General features: G+C 46.0%; 1 protein-coding gene across 1 annotated transcript in view; it reads left to right on the plus strand.

Moving 5' to 3' along the window:
• Nucleotides 1–18690, plus strand: part of AGK (acylglycerol kinase) — a gene marked incomplete at its 3' end in the record, with an annotated part of 69582 nt that extends 50892 nt beyond the window's left edge. The window contains exons 9-15 of the mRNA XM_084229962.1: nucleotides 3978–4057; nucleotides 6591–6648; nucleotides 10571–10718; nucleotides 11107–11204; nucleotides 15123–15193; nucleotides 16887–16971; nucleotides 18553–18690. Coding sequence (XP_084086088.1) covers nucleotides 3978–4057; nucleotides 6591–6648; nucleotides 10571–10718; nucleotides 11107–11204; nucleotides 15123–15193; nucleotides 16887–16971; nucleotides 18553–18690 — 678 coding nt within the window. The remainder of the gene's footprint in view (nucleotides 1–3977; nucleotides 4058–6590; nucleotides 6649–10570; nucleotides 10719–11106; nucleotides 11205–15122; nucleotides 15194–16886; nucleotides 16972–18552) is intronic.
• Nucleotides 18691–19493: the final 803 nt, after the last annotated feature.

Raw genomic sequence — 19493 nt, forward strand, 5'->3', positions numbered from 1 at the left:
AATGTACCAGCTACATTCATGGTGTACTCCCAAGATTTTGCATTCATTTGATATCCTGATACCTTGAAAGAACGTTCCACATCGTGTCCTGTTTCCAACCTTCAGCCCCTACCTGTACTGTTAGTTGCATGGCCTTTGCTGTGGGCGTATTCATATTTGATGGAGCCACAAGCTGCACCTGTTTCTTCTTCATGCAGCGATCTGGACCGACCTCATTAGTCATGATAAAAGTGATTTAAATTGCAGTTGATTCTTCAGCATATAATAAAGCTAAATCATTCTCACAAAATGAAAGGGCTATGCTGAAAAAAATTCTAGCCAAGTGAAAGCACTCCAGAGAATCATCTATAGGATATTATTTTTAAGTATTGCTATTAGCAAATGATGTAAATTAGAATATAGTTCCTAAGAAATGAGTGATTTAGTGCTTCTTATGTATATGTTAGAAGTAATACATTCCAGAGAAATTAGAATTTAGCTGGAAATTCTTGACTCTGCTTGTATTTAAACATCTCTTTTCTCCTTTGTCTTTTTCTTTCAAATACTCTGATCTTGTGCACTGATGAAGCCGGTATCAAATTTACCAGAGGCTCTGTATATTGATGACACAGCCGAGGGAGCAAAAAACTTTTAAAATCAATTCCTAGAAAACATAGTACAGCCACCTCTGCTGTAATTTCTGAGGCTCCCAGCTAAGTTGAATTTGTTTTCTCTTTTTTCCTTATTTCTAGAAATTGCTTACAGAATGGGGGGGAAAGTACTATAGATGAAACCTAATACCAGATTTCTCCTCTTCAGAAAAACAAACCCAGATCCAATTGAATGTGTAACAAAAGATTCTCCAAAGAGAAAGGAAGTCATCCTTGGAAACTATAACAATGCTTTATATTTAGCTTTTTCACTCTTAAATGTGCTTTCCCATCTCAGACTTCCAGCTCAGTGAGGCAAGATGTGTACTGGTATCTTCATTTGACAGGGGAAAAGTCAAGTCATCTCATCACGTGGCTAGTTATGCTGGATATGAAGATTTCCCTCCTTGTATCCATTGCTTTTTCCATTTCACTGGTCTCACTCTTGGCTCTATCCCATGATTTTTTTTTTTTAAAGGACATTCTTTCCCATATAGATAACTGGAATGCCTAGAACTTGACTTTAAAATTACTGCCGAAGAGAGTTATTTCTGGTTCTTTCTTTTTGCTTTTCCACTTGGACACTTTTAGACTCTGACAACCCAGAACAAGATGTGACAAAAACAGGAGAGGTGGTGGAGTTGGGGTGTCTCCCTCTGCTCTATCTGTCATTCCTGGCTAATTACTCGGCTTCTTGCCATTGACAGCTTGGCACAGATCATCCTCTTAGATAAAGTTTGCTTATATTGCTTCATCTAAAATCCCTAAAATTCTTAGATTAGGAAGCTATCGAGTTGACGGGAATTGTTTTTCTTTTTTTGCTGTTCCTTAAGCTTGTGTTCAGCCAGCTCTCGCAGTTATTTTCCTCTGCAGACAGTTGCCCTTTCCTCTTGCCGGGGCAGTCTGTAATTGGGTAGCAGACTGCTTTGGCTGTTACGCGCTGGCTGTGCACCTGCCCTTCTGTTTTTGTTTTTGTTGACTGACCCATCAGGCCCATCTCACAGTCTGCCTGCCCAGACACAGTGGTCCTTGATCTGAGGGCTGCTGCTCTGGCCTTCTGCCCTTGCTGCGGTCCCGAGGGTTGCTGTGCCCGGCCAGAGACCAGTCCCTCCATCATCTTTTCTGAATCCTGAGGGCTCTGTGCCCATCTGGCTGTTAGTTGGCTTCTCTAGATTTGTTCACATACATTATGCCACGGCTGCTCATTTCCTGTCATCCAAAACCATTCCTGGCCCTTGTTAAGTGATGGCACCCTAACGAGTAGAGCCTTGAGGTTACAGAACTTTTCGGTTAATCATGACGGAATGTTCCTCAAATAAGCTCCCCCCCCCCCCCATGAAGAAAGGGAACAGTCTCAGAGCAGTAGTCAGGAGGTCCGTGTGCTTATCTCGGCACTTCTTGCTTACACAGCGTGCTTTAGCAGCATTTCCCAGGGAATATAGTCGTGCAAGATGTCTCCTAGAGAAGGGAGTTAGCCACTCAGGAAGCTGTATATTTCTGCTTTGGGAAATTTATAATGTGCATATAAAATCTATAAAAATTATAATGTATATTATCATGTTAGACTCTTAAGAAGGATTGCGGTAGGGCCTCCCCGGTGGCACAGTGGTTAAGCGCTGGGTTGCAAAGCTGCCCACAGCCTCTGCAGTGCCAGTTTTTCCCCGGCCGCTGGGTGAGGGTCCCACATGGCAGGCAGACCTCTCCTGCCACCCGCTGCTCCCCTCAAATTGTACTTTGTCAATCTGCCTGTTCTGCTCCCTGCTCTGGCTCTGGTGCATTCTCTTACCCTCCCACGCTTCTGACTGTACCAATGCTTGAATAAATAAATATTTAAAAAAAAGGATTGCGGTAAACATCCTTCAAATCAAATAATTTTGGTGTCTCCCAACTTAATTCACCATGGAATCTTCTATCGTTATCAGATATGAAGCCTATTAAGATTTTATGGAACTCTGGGGAAGATGCTTCTGTAGATACAGCCAACTTGGTGTTGCTCTTCTCCCTTGGGCCAGAATGCCCCTGGTTCTCTCCTTTCTTCTCTTTGCCGCCACCTCTCTCCCCAGCCTTCTCCAGTCTACGTTCTTAACATTTAAATCCATGTTTCCTGATCATCCCTCTTCTTTGGACCCCTCCCCCCTTCACACAGTCCTGCTGGCTCTGGACTGATGACATAACACCTGACAAGTCTCTCTTCTTGATCCTGCTGCCTTATGTTGACTGCTGCATTATGCTCGATCCCGTGGCAGTAGGTTGGGACTGTCTGCGTCTGGCACATCCACAGTGCCAGTGTGAGGGGCCTCGCTGTTGGCTCCCGCTCTACATTCTCGAAGTTCCCTTTTCCGTGTGCAGCAGGTCCAGAGAAGCTCAGCTAGTGCTTGAGCAGACACGCAGCCAAGGAGGGAGCGGCCGTGTCTGTACTTGTCAGCTGCCCCTCTCCAGTGTGTGATTCTCCTCGAAACCCCTCACTTGCTCTGGATCTACTGGGAAAGGGAGGAGGGGAGGGATAGAATTGGAATTGCGGGGAAGCCCCCTTTCCTGAGGAGAAGCCTTAGCATGCGCATTCTAGGTCAACAACTTGGGGCTTCTCTCCAGCTCCTGATCTGCTCGTACTAGATACAGTGATGCATGGAGGGGATCCAGCTGGATCCACACCCAGGTTCCATGGAGTAGTATTTGGCATATGGCAGCTTTCTTGAGAAAGTGGGGGTGCTCTTGGGCTGAAGCTGCAATTCTGAGCTACAGAGAAAGCCCTTTTCAGAATCCTGGCGCATATATTTGTACTTGGAGAATGGTCCATCATGGAGAACAAACTTTTGTGTTGTTTGTAGATCGTTTAATTCATTAAAAACTCACTGATTTTCAGACGCAGTATGTGGCCAGAAAGCACTGGACTAAATGTGAATCATTTTATTCTGACTTATTAGGATAAATGCCTGACTGTATTTTAAGATATTCAGGTGAAACATTCTTGAGTGCCAGGCTCCTGATCTTGCTGAGAACTCTTGGCCCTCTACAGAGAATGCAGGCTAAATGACCTTTGCCTTGAACTGGGGAGAACATCCTGGCTGATGCAACTATTTGTCAGATGAGAACCAGCAGTTCAATACTCCTGATTTAGAGTCTGAAGTACAATAATAAGTCCCTTACCAGCAGATTCGTGAGACTTGACATAGGAACATTACTTCCATCTCACAATGCAGCATATTCAAGCACTTTCACTCAGTACTTGTTTAAAAATTTAAGAAATTAACTATGTAAAAGTAGGAAATGAACAGTTGTGGGGAACTTATCTAGAGAATTCAAAGTTATTATAATCATTAATTTAAATTGAATGCATTTAATTTCCAGGGTGAAAAGGAACAACCTGTGTTTGCAATGACGGGTCTTCGGTGGGGATCCTTCAGAGATGCTGGCGTCACAGTTAGCAAGTAAAGGATTACTCTGTTGATGTGTGATGATTTCTTTTTTAAATCGTATCTGTCCCTGTCTTTGAGGTTTGTCTACAGAGATCTTCTCATAAGGCACACCGTGGGCCTAGAGGTTGAAGGATGTATGAATAATGGAGGGAGAAGTTTCTGTCTTACATGCACGAAGGTTGAGGGAACCTCTGGTCACCTCCATACTGGCTTGGTGGTAGTTATGGAGGAGTCCATCTTGTGTGTAGTCACGGTGTTTGAGCAGGGGTTAGGTTCCAGCTAGACTGGAAGGGGTCTCAAATTGGAGTCACCCTGCAGCCTGCTTAGTGGGTACTCAGCAAGAGGCAGGGTCTCGGTCTTATGGAGTGTTCACAAGGCTGGTAAGAAGATACCCCACCCCCTTAGAGCTGCTTGAGAGACCTCAGCTCAGAGAAGAAAGGAGGGCAGATCTGGCCCTGTTGCAAGATGGGAGAAACCAGCTGTTGAGGAGGTAACTGAAGGACCCCACTAACTTCTCATGGAAACGAACTTATTTTTGAAGCGTTCACTGTGTAAAATCAAAGTATTGACTTGGGGTGGGGGAGGGGATGCCAAGCTCTGTTTGATGTGGAGAAGGGGCATAGGCAGGGGCTTCCTCTGAAGGAAACACCAAGTAAAATTCACTTTGTGTCTGTGGGTGTTGCTTTTCCTTCACCTTCCTTAAGACTTAGGGCTTATAATTTTAGTATAGTTTAAGTGATGCAATTGGTTTTACACACAGCTTTTATCAAGAAACCCCTCTTTCACTTCAGACTTCCTGCCACACATCTTTACAGAAATGTCTCTCACTTGTTCATCTCTGTTATTCCTGTTAATGAGGTACCTGACAGTACCCTGTCAAGAGAGAACTTTGACTGTTATATTACACAGAGTTCTTTACTATTTCACATCTTTTATTTGTAAGTATCACTACAGTTATGATTATCTTGATTCCACAAGTCCCCTTGCGTTTCGTCTGTAAGCTCAGATTCTAGTAGTTCACTGAGAGGACTTGCTTTGTTTTCCCTGAGAGGCTGGTGAGAACAAGCTGCTTGTCCAAATGTGTTAACCAACAATTAAGCATAAATACAGGCTCAGGACTATCTCACACACTTGCCCATAGTTTGATTGACTTTTGAACAATGAATTTGAAATTTTTGGTTGTCGTTATCTAATATTTCCACTAACACTACTCTCTGAGTTGCTCTGTGTGTTACTATTGATGATTTGCTATTGGAGAGATGAAGGGGGAACTATGACTAATTTAGAAATAATTGGCATGTTTGTCTATATAGCAAACCAGGAAAAGAAGCAAACTGTTAATAATTAATAATTAATTGATCCAGGCCCTCATTGGGAAGGAACATCACAGTTCTGCAATCCTTGTTGAGATAAAGCTGAACTCCTTGTTCCGGCATTCAAGGCCTGACGTAACCATCACGTGCCTACGGTTGTATCTTGACCTCTAGGCCTTTGCTCTGGCCCTTAACTCCTTAACTGTGTTTCCATACATGTGCTGCTCCTCTTGCCTAGAATGGTTTCCTTCCCTCCTCCATGGATCTGACCCCAACCTTCATTCAAGCTCTGTCCTTCCTTTGTTCTTGTGCCCGCTCCCTACTGCTCCAGGGAGTGGCTGCTCCAGGATTTTAGGCTTCGGTGACTTCCGGTCCCTTCTTGCCTCCCCCAACCAGTAAAGAGTGTTCCATTTTTACTCTGTCATCAGTAGAGAGTCATTTGTTGTTCTCTGTGACCTTACTGGACCTTATTTCCTCAAATTATCAGCCCTTGAAGGTAGGAACTTTATACTCCCTATTTCTTCTATTCCCTCCCTGTGCATAGTAAGTTCTAAGTAAGTGCATACTGATTAGTTTCACATAAGGCGCAGTTAAGATGGGATGGTGGGGGGAAAAAAAAAGATGGGATGGTGGGTGACAGGTAAGCTTTAAGAGGAGAATCTATGCCTCTTTTCTCATTCCAACTAGACATCTCTTATTAGTAGCTTTTATGTATTTAGCCATATGAAGTAGACTCTCTTCACTCCCAGATTTAACATTTTCCATTTTAAAGCTGCATAACATGAGTAATGTGAAATTATGCTCATTCACAAATTGTAATTGTATGTTTGTGTGTGGCAAGAACTTGATGTGCAGGGTTCAGGCATTCAGCTTTTGCGTATCACATCGAATCACCCAGCATCTGCATCTCATTGTGGCTTTGTCGTTTCCTACTCATTGCGCTTCTGAATGTATACTCAACTATATTCTCTGGTTGGGAGTATATATTATAGTGGCACTTGTGAATTTAGAGATTCAAGGAGAGTGATTATATATCTCTTGTAAATTGCAAGGATCTATCCCAGGTATAGCTAATTATGGACTGTTTGACATGGCATTGAAATGCAGATTAAAAGCTTACAGAAACCTCATAGTAGAAGTGTAATTCTAACCTGTGTCTGTCCTGAATGGTCTCTATCAAGTCAATAGTTCTTTTAATATTCTAATTAGATTTTTATCTTGATCTTTCTCAGATACTGGTATCTTGGGCCTCTAAAAACCAAAGCAGCTCACTTTTTCAGCACTCTTAAGGTAAATACAATGTACAATGTAGAAATTTGCTCAATCTTATTTTGCTTTTACTTGCTGATATGTGTATTTGGATTTTTATTTTTGTAATTCCTTGCTACAGGTGTATGTGATTAGCTTCAGTACTAAAATGGGGCAAATTTATTTATATAAATGTAGAAATCATGCATGCTGTTTTGATAAACAGACACCTTCATCTGCCAACTCATTCTCCATTCCAAACCCATTTTCTCTTTAATATTCCACTTTCATTCACTGCCTCTTTTCAGACACACCTTGAACAGAATGACCTCCATATCATCAATTATTTGTAAATGTGTCTACATTAGCATCTGGAAATGAAGATTTGCATCTGAATATACCAAATCATACAGGCACAGGTATCCTGTAGCAGGTTTCAAACTGTGCTAGCCAAATATGGGTAGCAGTTAGTCTCCTCCTTGGCACAGACAGAGAATGTTTCCATCCTCAGAGGAAGTCCCATCAGAGGGTGCTGCCGTAGACCATACCCTGAGACGTGGTGGCATTGAGAAAAGCTGAACGATGTATATTAGTGACAATACTAATAGAAAAGTCATCCTTCTCTGTGGACTAGATGCTGTCTTCATCTTTTCTGTAAAAGCACAGTTTGGCCAGTTTGAAAGTTGGCAGATGAAATTTGAATGTAGTGAAAAAAGTTACTATTTAAATTATCGGGTGTTTTTCTAATTATAAAATCGACATATGTCCTTTGGAAAACATAGTTCCCTTCTTCCTCTAAATAAAACTCCAGTTGGATTAAAGAATTAAATCTAAAAAATAAACCACTAATGTGCTAGAGGTAGTCAGTAGACATGATTATTAAAATCAGCTTGGGAAGGGCAAAGTCCTTTCTAAACCTGATACAAACTTTATTAGTAAAATACGTTATTGCTATTGTTCCAAGGAATGATTTCATTGGCAGAGTAATGAGTGAGTGCATTTAGGAAGAAATGCTTACTTTAATTTGTGGAATCTGAAGAAAATAAGCTGTCCCCAGTGTTTCTTCAGCAATTACTGAATATCCCTGGTGTGGCAGCTGGCTGTATGCCTGGAATCAAAGTCCAATGAGACAGATGTCCTGCCCTCAAGGAGTGCTCATGCACGGGGGTTGGGGGCGGTGGGGAGATACCAGTGAATCTGCAAGAGCTATAAGAAGACTGGAGAGTCCAGCCTGGGGCAGGCATTTCTGGCTGACTGTCAATTTTGAAATAGGAAGGACTGGATGGAGGGAATTCCAGTGGCGGGTGGGGGGGGGGGTGTGGGCAGGATGTGTGAAGTCACAGAGGGGGGACATGGGCAGTAACTGTGGCCAATACTGAAGACTGGCAGGAGGCTTGAGAGGACAGATTATATGGCAGATCTGACTTTCTTCATGAAAGCACTTCGTCAGGGCAATGATATGGACAGATTGGCATTTTAGGGAAATTGTCGGGCAAAGACATCAGATAGAAGGTTGTTAGAGTAACCTGGTGAGAAGTGATGAGGTGTACACTCAATAACAGTGAGTATTGACAGGGATGGATTAAAGAGATGTTGAGGTAGAACCCTCAGAAGTTGGAAGGAGAGTATAGGATTCCCAGATTGCTGGTTTGAAGGATTAGAGTTGGGTAACTACAGTCTTTTATTAATGTTGATAATATTAGAGTAAAATCAAATTTGTGACTACAGATAAAAATTTCAGTTGGGCACATACTGAGTTTAATACACCTTTGGGACAGACAGGTGGAGCTACAACTGTGACTTAGGTCTGGAATTGAGCAGAGAGATAGTTAAATGTCTTAAGCGTCCGCATGGCGTTAAAACTATGGGTTTGATGAAGTTACCAGTGAGAACAGGTAGCCAGGGCTGGCCCTAAGGAACGTAAACAGTCAGAGAAGACACTGAGAACAGCTGAGAAAATCTAGGAGACTCTGAGCAAAAAATGGAAGCAAATTCCGAAAAGAAAGATTTCAAGCAGTATCAGAGCGCAAAGACAGAAAGCAGCATCCATTGAATTTGGCAACCTCTGAAGGTTTGCCAGCCTCCTGGGGGAGGGACCGAAGCTGCATTGAAGAAAGCCAAAGAATAAATGGGAGCGCGATGGCGACAGCGAGGGGAAACCACGCTGTCACGGAAGCGTCACCTTGAAGGGAAGGAGATAGAACTGGGGGGGGAAGGTAGTGAGGGAGGCGCGTCTGCGGAGTGTCTTGTTTTTCTCGTTGGAGGGACAGTCATGTCTTTATGCGAAGCAGAAGGATTAAAAAGGATGGGAGAGGCGAAAGGAGACAGCATGGGCAGAGGGCACGGGGGAGCTTGGAGCAGGGGAAGGGACACCTGTTTCCTTGAGTCGGGAGAGCAGTAAAGGAGAGGTGCAGATGAAAACCAGTGTGAGACTTCAGGAGGTTCTTCAGTCTGTCCTGATACTCGGTGAGGTGTCGGAAGCAAGGTGGCCAGTTAGAAGTGAGGCGATGAGGGCCCGGGGGGTTGAAGAGAGAGGAAAGGAGGGAGGTTTAAGGGGTCTCAAGTAGCACCGATACCAAGAATTGGCTGGGACACTGACACGCTCCTTTGGGGGATCTTTTCTCCTGTATCAATACTCCACGGGAGTAAGAAGTACAGAAACCCAGTGACAAGGTTGACCTGGATTTGGGGTGCTCCAGGGGACAATGATGGAAGGGTGAAGACACAGGAAGGCTAAGAATAATGAAGAGAGATTTAAAGTTTTTGAGTTGATTGGGCACTTGGGTGGTCAGGGACGGGAATTCCCAGTGTGATGAGAACTTGGTGTGGTTGGGATTTCCCAGCATACTGCCCCTCTCTTCCTCTTCCGAGTTTGAGCCAAGTTATAAAAATAAATAGGACCCAGACAGACGGAGATCAGAACATGAGCTTTGTAAATGGCAGCGGGAGGGAGGGACGCAGCTTAGATATGGAGTCACAGGCCGATTTTCTAGCACTCCGGATTAAATTACCCACTGACACGGCTCCTTCGGGGCAGCCGCAGCGGATGTGCAAGGCCCTGACAGGCACTTTCTGAGAGAGGGCGGTGAGAGCCAGAGCGGGGCAGGGGCTCCCCAGTGGTCTTTCTGCGCTTGGGGAGGAGTGAGGGAGCAAGAGGGCGGCGTCTTACTCATGTGTGATAGCTGTTGCTTGCGTGACCGTTGTCACTCTTGTAGCTCACGCCATGGAAACTCCAGCAGACTGGCTCATCCCAAGAGAACCAGAAGAGTAGGAGAGTGGAGGGTGTGGCTGGAGAGGAGCATGCCGAGGTTTTAGACTTGCCAGCTGAGTAGTTCTGGGTAACAGTAAGGACCAGGATGTGGCCACGGAAGTGGGCAGCCATGGTGGTTTGGAGGTGATGCCAAGGGCTGAGGCAAGGCGTTGATTGAATTATTTCTGTGAAGTTGATGTGACTCGACAGGACGCTGGACTTGGGTGTCAGGAAGTAGATGGAGACGGAGAGAGTGAGAATGTGAACTTTGAGGCAGGACTAAGAGCTTAGGGCTGCAAAGCTGGGCCAAACCGTTTTGGCCTCTGCCCCCATGTGAGTCCACAGGGAAGCAATTTTATCAATTCCGTTTTATCAATGCCGTTTTATCAATGCCGTTTTATCAATTCCATTTTTGTGTCATCGGCTGCAAACAAGAGATACTTGGATCGTGAAATGAGTCCACTTTGTGTCCTTTCTGTCCTATGTTAGGGAGACCGTTGGGCACTGTAATCCCTAAGGTCATGGTTTGCTAGAGAGGCAAGAAAGGCGGAGTTGAGTTGTCTGTGCTCCAAATTAGACACAATTCCATCCAGTGAGGAGAGGTTCCTGGTGGCTTTCTAGCATATATAGGTGGAATACTAAATTTGGCAGAGAGGAACTTCCAGAATCTGGGATTATGTGTGCATGACCAGTTTTCTCTTGTCTTACTGAAAGGAGTGGCCTCAGACACATCAGGCCTGTATTTCGTACACGGGACCTACGGAGAGACCCCCCAGTGGAACGGCGGAGACCTCCCCAAGGCCCTCCCTGTACAGGAGGATACTGCGCAGGCTTGCGTCCTACTGGGCCCAGCCGCAAGACGGTGAGCAGTGGGGACCAGAGACCGCCCCGCACATGAGCCTTAATAGAGCAGGGGCAGCCTCAAGGACCACAGAATTCAGTCCCTGTGCCCCGCAGAGCATGGTCAGACCAGCACGGGGTCCCAGGGGAGGAGGCAGCCTATATGGCTTGTGACAAAGGGCTCCTGCTTTGTGTCACGGACCTTCCTGTGACTGTGGTGCCTTGGTAGCTGTCCCGGGCAGTGAGCTTCTGTTTCAAGCCTGGCTCTTTATGTTTACTTGAGGAGTATGAAGTAAAGCTAAGGTGGCCAAGTCTCCAGACGAGCTTAGGGGCTGCGCTGAGCAGCTGGAGGCTACCGTGGTAGAGTGAGGTGTTGCTGGACAAGACTGACCTGCATCTCATTCACACAGCCCTCTCCCAGAAGGTGAGGCCGGAGGACTGGAAGGAAATGCAACTGTCCACCATCGAACTGTCCATCACCACACGCAACAGCCATCTTGACCTTACGGTAAGCGAGCGTTCTCATAGGAAAAGCGTTGGGTATCTGGGGAAAGTGATGTGGTCTACACACTTTTCTCCTAATTCAGTATTTTGTTTTCACCCAGTGGGGTTAGAGAGGAAAGGGGGGTGCAGTGTGCCCTTGAGGGATGAGAGCAATGAGAAGAGACAGTGGCCTGCGGGCAGCAGGGCCTGGTCTGGGTGCTGTGGAATAGCCGCACACACTGCCCTCAAAACTAAGGGCAAAAGAGCTTTAGAAACAGGCACAGGAGGAAGAAATTGTGGAACCTTTACTTGAGTAAATATCCATTATTTTTGTGACTGTGTTTAACATGTCAAACATTTCCTGCCCAGGAGAAACATGTATCTACTTCTACATTTTGGTATCTATATTTACAATTTTTTTGGCTCTGGGCTATTGACGTGCCCTGTCCACTACCATAGCCACTAGCTACACCTGGCCATTTTGGTTTAATTAGAATGACGTTAAAAACTCATTTCTTCAGTCACAGGGGCCACATCTCAAGGGCTCGGTAGCCAGGTGGCTGGTGGCCGCGGTGTTAGCACCGTGTGTGCCGCAGGCTCTGCTGTAGCTGCTGCTCTAGACGACCCCAAAAACCCAGCAGAACTGGGCAGGTGGTACACTGGTCGCCCCCTGCTTCCATGTGGCCCACATGCCAAGAAGTAATTTCCCCCTTTTAAATGATTGGAAGAAAATCAAAAGTAAAATAGCTTGTCATCCTTGACATTCAGTGTCAGTATCCATAAACACAGCGTCATGGGAGCAAAGCCACTGCCTGTGCCGTGTCCAGGCAGCAGTGCAGGGTGGGGAGCTTGCAACAGACCGTGTGGCCTGAAAGCCCAAACAGTTACTGACAGAGGAAAAACCGTGTAAATGAGAATGCCATAGGAAGGTTATCCTTAACGGGACTAATTGCTACGTTCAGTTTTCATGCACATACAAGTACTCTGTTCATAATGGATCTGAGTCTGCAAATTGGCACATGCAGCTGAATGTATGCGTGTGGTGAGATGCGTGTGGAGAGAGGCTTGATTCCAGTATTAATATTCAGAGTGATTTCTCATTAATGCATGTCCATTGCAAACCATTTGGATAGCATAGCTCCCTTCTGTTTAATTACAGTTGGATTAAAGAGTTAAATGTAAATACATGAAACCATTTAAGCGTTGGAGTGAAAGCTGATTAGCAGTATAAACTTGGATGGAACAGGCCTTTCTTAGCCTGGCAGCTGAGGCGAAAGTCATGTTGATATTTTTGTGTACTTATGCAAATTTTTAATGACAAATTGGGGGACATACTAGGTGACAGACCAGAAGTTAATAGCCTTCCTTTGTAAGAAACTCTTAGGGTAAATCAGTAAGAAATGAGCAAAGGAGTAATACACAACAGGAAAATGATAGGACTAGGAAATCACAAAGGAAATAAACATGAAAAATAAGATAGATGTTTGCTGAGTATTAGCTGCATGCTGGGCCCTGTCCTAAGGATTTTCCAGAATCTCACCTCTTGTTTTCATCCTACCTACATTATGAGGTTGATAGAAATTTTGTCTGCATTTTATAGGTTAGGAAACAAAAGCTTTCAGCATCAAAGAAATACAAATTAAAGTAGTAACTACCACACTGTCATATATTAAAAAGTGTGCTCGTGGTCGCTGTTTCTCTGATGGGAATATAAATCCGAGCACCCTTTCTCAATGGTGTCTTCGCATTATGTGTGAAGCTTCTAGAATATGAGCCTACTCTTGAATATACTCCTGTTTGGTATATTTCTGGGAATTTATCTTAAAGAAATCAGATGAATACGTAATGTAGGCAGTCCCTTACTTTCTAATATAATGAATTCTGAAAACACTGGTGAAAGTGAATATATTAAGGTTTAAAAAAAAATACTGTTCCAGAGGAATTTAAAAAAGATAAGATTTCTAATTATACATTTTCTTTATACCCAATAGCTGATAGTAGGTATTTCCAGTATTTTGTTATGTTCTTTAACCTTGTGCTTTTCTCTGATGATTGAAAACCAATGAATGGGTTGAATTCAGTGAGTATGTGATTGCAGTTCAAGATTAGCCACATTCACAATGCCAAGTGCTGTTTATCTTTGTGACAATTATGAAAGGAGGTGACACTGCTGCTTATCACTCGTCTCAGCACATTCATTTGCTTTTCTCCACACCTCTTTATAAAAATAAAAGCAAATGCAGTACAATATTCAAAGACAATGAAGCTACCATGCAGTAGCTCAAAATGTTCATTTTTCATTTAAAAAAAAAAGTATATTCACAATCTAAGAGGCTTTTGGGGTGTGGACTCTGAAAATTAGCATCTCCTGTACAGCTGTGTTCCCTGTCTAATAACAAAAAACATGAAACAAACTGATAAGGCGACTGATTAAATACACCTTATATGTGAATTTAAAATCTCTCGGTATTTACTGACCTAGAAAAATGTTCCTATATTGTTAAATGAAAGACTAGGTTAAAATGACATGTATCAGCTGGTTCCGTTTTTATTTTAAAGATAAATACTCCCACCTACAATTGAATTTTGTGAATGATGGAGGCAAGGCTCCAGCTTTATACTCTTTCCAAATAGAAAGCAGTTGTCCAAGCACCTTTTACTAAAATGTCCACCCCATCCCCGATCTGCAGTAAGAGCCGTGTCACGTGTCCAGTGTCTGTGCACGCGGAAGTGTGTCTACGGCTATTTCTGTTGGCTACACTAGTACTATGCCTGTCTCAACAGTGTTTTATAATAAGTCCCTGTTTTTCTTCTTTGCATTTCTTGGTTATTCTTCCTCTTTCACTGTAAGCATTAGAATGTTTATTGAGCTCCACATAAATATGTTATAATATTGATCAGGATTACATTGACCTTGTTGATCAATTTGAAGAAAAATGACATTTCTACAACATCAGCTATTACATCAATGTGTCATAGCTCTTCATTTATTGAGGTCTTAAATGTCTTTTAATGAATTTTTATAATTTCCTCTGTCACATTCTGTTTCTTGCTGGCTACCTTAATTTTTTATGCTGTTGTAAACAGTATCTTGAAATTTCTTTTTTTTTTATATTGATTTAGCAGATGGGCATGTAACTGACTTTATGTTAATGGTGAATCAGCAACCTAACTAAATTCTTACTAATTTTATCTGTGGATTTGATTTTTCTATAGATGTAGTCTTATCAGCTACAAATAGTGCAAGTTTTGTTTTTTTCCCTTTCAAATACTCAGCTTCTACTCTTTCATCTTAACCATGTTCGCTAGGACGGCAGCACAGTGCTGAGTGGTAGTGGATATAGGTGGTGTCATCGTCTTATTTAGAGGTTTTGTGTGCTAGTCCCTGACAGTGAGTCAAAAAGGAGTGGTGTGAAAATGTGTAGGACCAAAGTCTGTGGTTGCCGTGTAGCTCAGTCCTTCCAGTGCTTTCTGTGGTTGGGAATGGAATGTGTTTAAAATAAAACATCACTTTGACATAAATGGATAGCTGCTCTTCAGCTCTGGTTACATACCAAATTTGCATGCAGAGCATTTAAGGAAACACAACTGCCTGGGCTCTGCATGCCAAGAAGTCGACCCAGGAGGTGTGTTGTGACACTGCTGAATGTGAAGCTGGAGACTTGCTGGGGTAGGGGGGCCTGGAAGCCTGGGGGCAGAGAGGGGTGGGGGAAAGGGGCGTCTCAGAGCAATGGAGCTGAATGTTGTGTGTAGCTTATACCTCAACAAAGGTCTTAAACTGTAAAAGCAGAAACAAAAGGGCCGAAAATGACCAGGATTATCACTGGTAGCCAAGTGCACTGCATAACATAGCTTCCAAGTATGGGCTCCAGGGCCCGAGGGGGACGACAGACACCTCAGCCCAAATCTAGCGCCTTAACCTTAGTCTTCCCAACCCTTTCAGAGCAAAGAAGACTTCATGAACATCTGCGTGGAGCCAGACACCGTCAGCAAAGGAGACTTTATAACTCTCGGGTGAGTGGGCTGGGGTTTGTAGGAAATGACTCTCGCCCTTTCTCTTCTCACACTTGACTTCTGAGCACCCTGTGAGGTCAGTCCCGCCTCCTTTGGCCTTCCTGTTGGTGTCATGGAGACCAGAGTGTGGAGAGCAGGGTCTGCCTTTCCGTGCGATGAAAGCATTCAGCACAGCATGCTACAAGGATTTTGGCTTCAGGGTCAAAATTCTGGATGCAAATCTTGATCCTGTCACTGACCTCACAACTTGGACAAATTCTTTAACTGTCATTTCTGAAGCCTTTTCGTTGTGTATAGAATGGCATAGTCTCTATCACGATTGCTTTTGAGTTTGAAATGAGGTCGTATGGGAAAAGTCTTTGTATAATGTGAGGCCCTCCACAGTATGTGCTCACGTCAGTCCACCTTGTCCAGTTCCCAAGGCGTCCATTAAAAGCCTGAAACGTTATTGAAAACCTTGGACGTTTTCCGAGCCCCTTTCGATGCGCAAGCATCCTTCCAAGCCCTGATTGGCTAAGCCTTACCTTGCCAGAGTTTGATTGGTTCAGAAGGCTCGCAATCCTCCGCAGGCCTCAAAGCCTGAGCGGCATGTTGCCATGTCAACCGGCAGCCTGGGCACTTGTGCTTTGTCCGCAGCGCCCTCTGGCGCCCAGCGAGAGCTCCGGCCTCTCTGCTGCGGCCCCTGGTCTCCGTGGCAACTGCAGCGCCTGCACCCGCGCCGCAGCATAATGTCCTTCCTTAGCTTGTGTGATTCTCGCCTTTGGTACGGCCAGATCCTTCAGATGCAGAGTAGGGGACTCTTTGGCCTTTTATATACGGGCTCTATCTGTAGTCGAAGGCAGGAGGGAAAAGCCACGCCCTTCAGCTCGTGTACGGGGGAAGCACACTGCGTTGTGTGCCCGGGCCAGCTAAATTTGAGTCTCATTCATAATGTGGACATCCACAAGAAACTCAGTCATACTGCTGAAGTTGGGAGATCACGGTGTCCTTGCCAGCGGCGGTGCTTCCTCTCCGTCCTGCAGGAAGGAACTCTAGAAAAAGTGGCTCCTGCGGGTGTCTGTACAGACCCGGTGGAGCTGCTCTAGAAAGGCTGGTGAGCTTCATCTACTAAAGAATTACTGTTGTCAAGTAATGATAAAGGAATTAATTCATTTAGTCCTGCACCAGCCGTGACTCGAGCTATAATGGGTGTCTTTGCATGGGGTGGGGGGTATTGCTAGTTTGTATTTAAAGAATAATCTTTTAAAGAAACTCTAGGTAAGTCTGTCACATTTGCCTATATATTTAGAAAATCCTATAGTTTTCATCCATTTAGTCAAAGCATGTCTCCAAGTAATAGTCACTCCACAGCAACTCCATTACAAAAGTTCACTGTGTCTCCTAGGGAATTTCATTTCATTCTAATGTTTAAATTTGGATATTGAACAACCCAAGGACTAGGTACCTATGGAACTATTTACAGCGAAAAATTCAGAGACAGTCACCCAGTCGTCACTGCCTGTCCACTTTTGCACAGCAAGTAAACCATCTGGGAAACACCACAGTGCCTCAGAATCACGGTGGGGAAGTAACTCATAGCACCCCACGGTGCTCGCCTAGTCAGTCTCGTCAAAAATGGGGAACCTGCTGCTGCTCCAGCCTGATGCGGCCGTCAGCGCTGGTTTCCAAACTCGCCTTTCCCTTGTGCCCACAGAAGTAAGAAGGTGAGCGACCCGGAGCTGCACGCCGCGGGCACCGAGTGTCTCCACGCCAGCCGGTGCGCCCTGCTAATTCCCGAGGTGAGCCGCGCGGCCCCTTCCCAGCCTTTCCCCCACCTTGCCCCTCCTCTCGCTAGTGACAGACCCTCGTTCAGGCTCCGAGGAGGTGCCAAGCACTGTGCCAGGTCCTGGCTTAGAGGGAGACATGGAAAGATGACAGGTTCCCTTCTCAGAAGACGGCGGGGCTCAGGCCGGGGGCATCTTCAGGTTTCGTTCGCATTTGAGCTTTCATTTCCCCTCGTGCATTTTTGAGGTCATGTTGGTTACAGCACTGTGACTTGGGGGTGCAGCGTCACGCCTCTGCAGGTGCGTGTCACACCACCAAAGCAGCCGCCGTCCCTCCCCTCTGGGACTCCGTCCTGCAGTCAGATTGCTGTGGCTGGTGTCCGTTTAGTTTTGCTGGTTTTTGGTTTCTTTATATTCCAGTACGAGGGACGCCATCTGGCACTTGCCTCTCCTCCTGACTTAGTTTGCATGGCATAATCCCCTCCACGTTGTAATTGGCACGACTTCATCTACTTTTTAATAGCCGCGTCGTGGCCCGCTGTGTACTTAAACCACACCACGCCCTCGTGGGCTCCGTCCCATCCCGGGCACGTGCGCTGTAGCCTTGCTCTGCCGGGGAAGCAGTGCTGCTCCGGGCCGGGAGTGCGGGTCCTCCTTCAGACCCCCGGTGTTGCCTCTCGGGCAAGTCCTAAAGAGCGGGGTTGCTGGAGCCTGTGGGAGATCTATTTGTAATATTTTGAGGAACCGCCACGCTGTTTTCCAAAAGAGCTGGGCTTGCCTACATCCCCCCAACAGTGTAAGAGCACCCCTTTCTCTCACGCTGTGGGGCGGGAGCTCCTTGTGGCTTTGATTTGTGGTTACCTGCTTGATGACGTGCCTGCTGGCCGCCTGCCTCCCGCGGGTGTCTGTTCAGCGCTCCTGGCTCCTGCCGTTTTCGGGCGGGGTGGTTGCTTCCCGGTTGTGTGTTCTGCGCAGCTCCCTGGTAGCCATTGGAGGTGGGAGGTCTCCTCTCGTCACCGTGCAGGAGCTTCTTAGTTCGAGGAAGTCCCGCTTGTTTACTTCCATTTCCCTTTGGCAAATGTTCACAGTGAATGCTGCCTTCAGAGTTTTATGAAGGCATTTTCAGGAGGGCGCTAAATTTTTCTGTATTACAAGATGCCAAGCTGAACACAGCAACCCGTCTAAGTGGGGAGGGAGTACCCAGGGCCTCTGAAGCCCTGTGGCTGTCGCACGCCTGTGTCCAGCAGGAGTGACAGACGCGGGCCCGCAGTGTCGTGCTGATGGCCGTGAGGATACGTGCACAAGGCGGCCTGTGTGACCCTTGGCTTTTGTTCACTTGAGCAAGAGTAGGACTGCGAAGGCCATGTGACACTGTGTGTGCCTTCCCGGGCACCAGCGGGACCCATGTCTTTTAACTAGTTGAAAGTGATCACCTTGCTGCTCAAGTGCCAGAAAAACATGAAAACCTGTGCACGGATGGTTGATCCGGGACATTCACACAGCGGCGCGTCCATCCCAGCAGGGACGTGTGTGTTGGGAAGACCATCCGGGCAGGCCGGGAGCGCGGGCAGCGGTTTGAGCCCCTCTCCTCCACAGGGGACCGAGGGCTCCTTCAGCATCGACAGCGAGGAGTACGAAGCAATGCCGGTGGAGGTGCAGCTGCTCCCCCGGAAGCTGCAGTTCTTCTGTGACCCAAGGAAGAGAGAGCAGATGCTGCAGAGTCCAGCCCAGTGAGCGGGTGCAGTGAGAAGTGGGCGCCCTTTACGCGCCAGTGGGACCACAAGGGGACCAGGCCGCCCCTGCCACTCACGGTGGGTCCATCTGCCCCTCCACTCTCAGCTGTTGCCATGCGCTTCCATGCTGAGGCAGCTGCTCCCTCCTCCACGCTGACTTCCTCAGGCTGGTTCCAGGAGTTCTCCCTCAGGGGATGGAAAAGGGCCAGGCCTTAGCGCCTGGGAGCAGGCCTCACGGCAGCACTTCTCCTGCTTGTTCTGGTCTCTGGCGATCCTAGCGCATGCAGGGAAGGGCTGCCTACCCTCCTGAGCTCTGACTCTGTTCCCCTTATGTCCTCCGTCCAAACCGTAAGTGCGATGTTTTCCCCCTCAGCTGCAGCTGAAACCTGTATGAAAATCCATGCTTCCTAAATGTTGGTTTGCATGAGAACTACTTGGGGTGGGTGCATGTTAAACTGAATCGCTTGGGGCCCAACCCTAACAGCTCAATCCAGGGCTGGAGCCCAGGAAGCTGCATTTTAAAAAACAGAGCAGCCTGCCCTCCCCCCAAGATCCTCCACCTTACCTGGCCACACAGCAAAGCCGCAGTCCACACAGCTCTGCCCAGGGGCTGTCCTGGAAAAATCATGTGCCCCGCCCACTTGTAAGCCGCATCTAAAATTCTCGAAGGGAAGTAAGAGTTGCCAAAGTATGTATTTTCTGGTGTCATGTAAATATTGGTATTTTAAAATAAAACTGTTAACATCACTCCCTTAAACATATTCAGTGTAATTTAAATACATAACAATTTGATGCTCATCATCC

This window comes from Talpa europaea, assembly GCF_964194135.1.
Source record: "Talpa europaea genome assembly, chromosome: 3".
NCBI classification, from domain to species: Eukaryota; Metazoa; Chordata; class Mammalia; order Eulipotyphla; family Talpidae; genus Talpa; species Talpa europaea.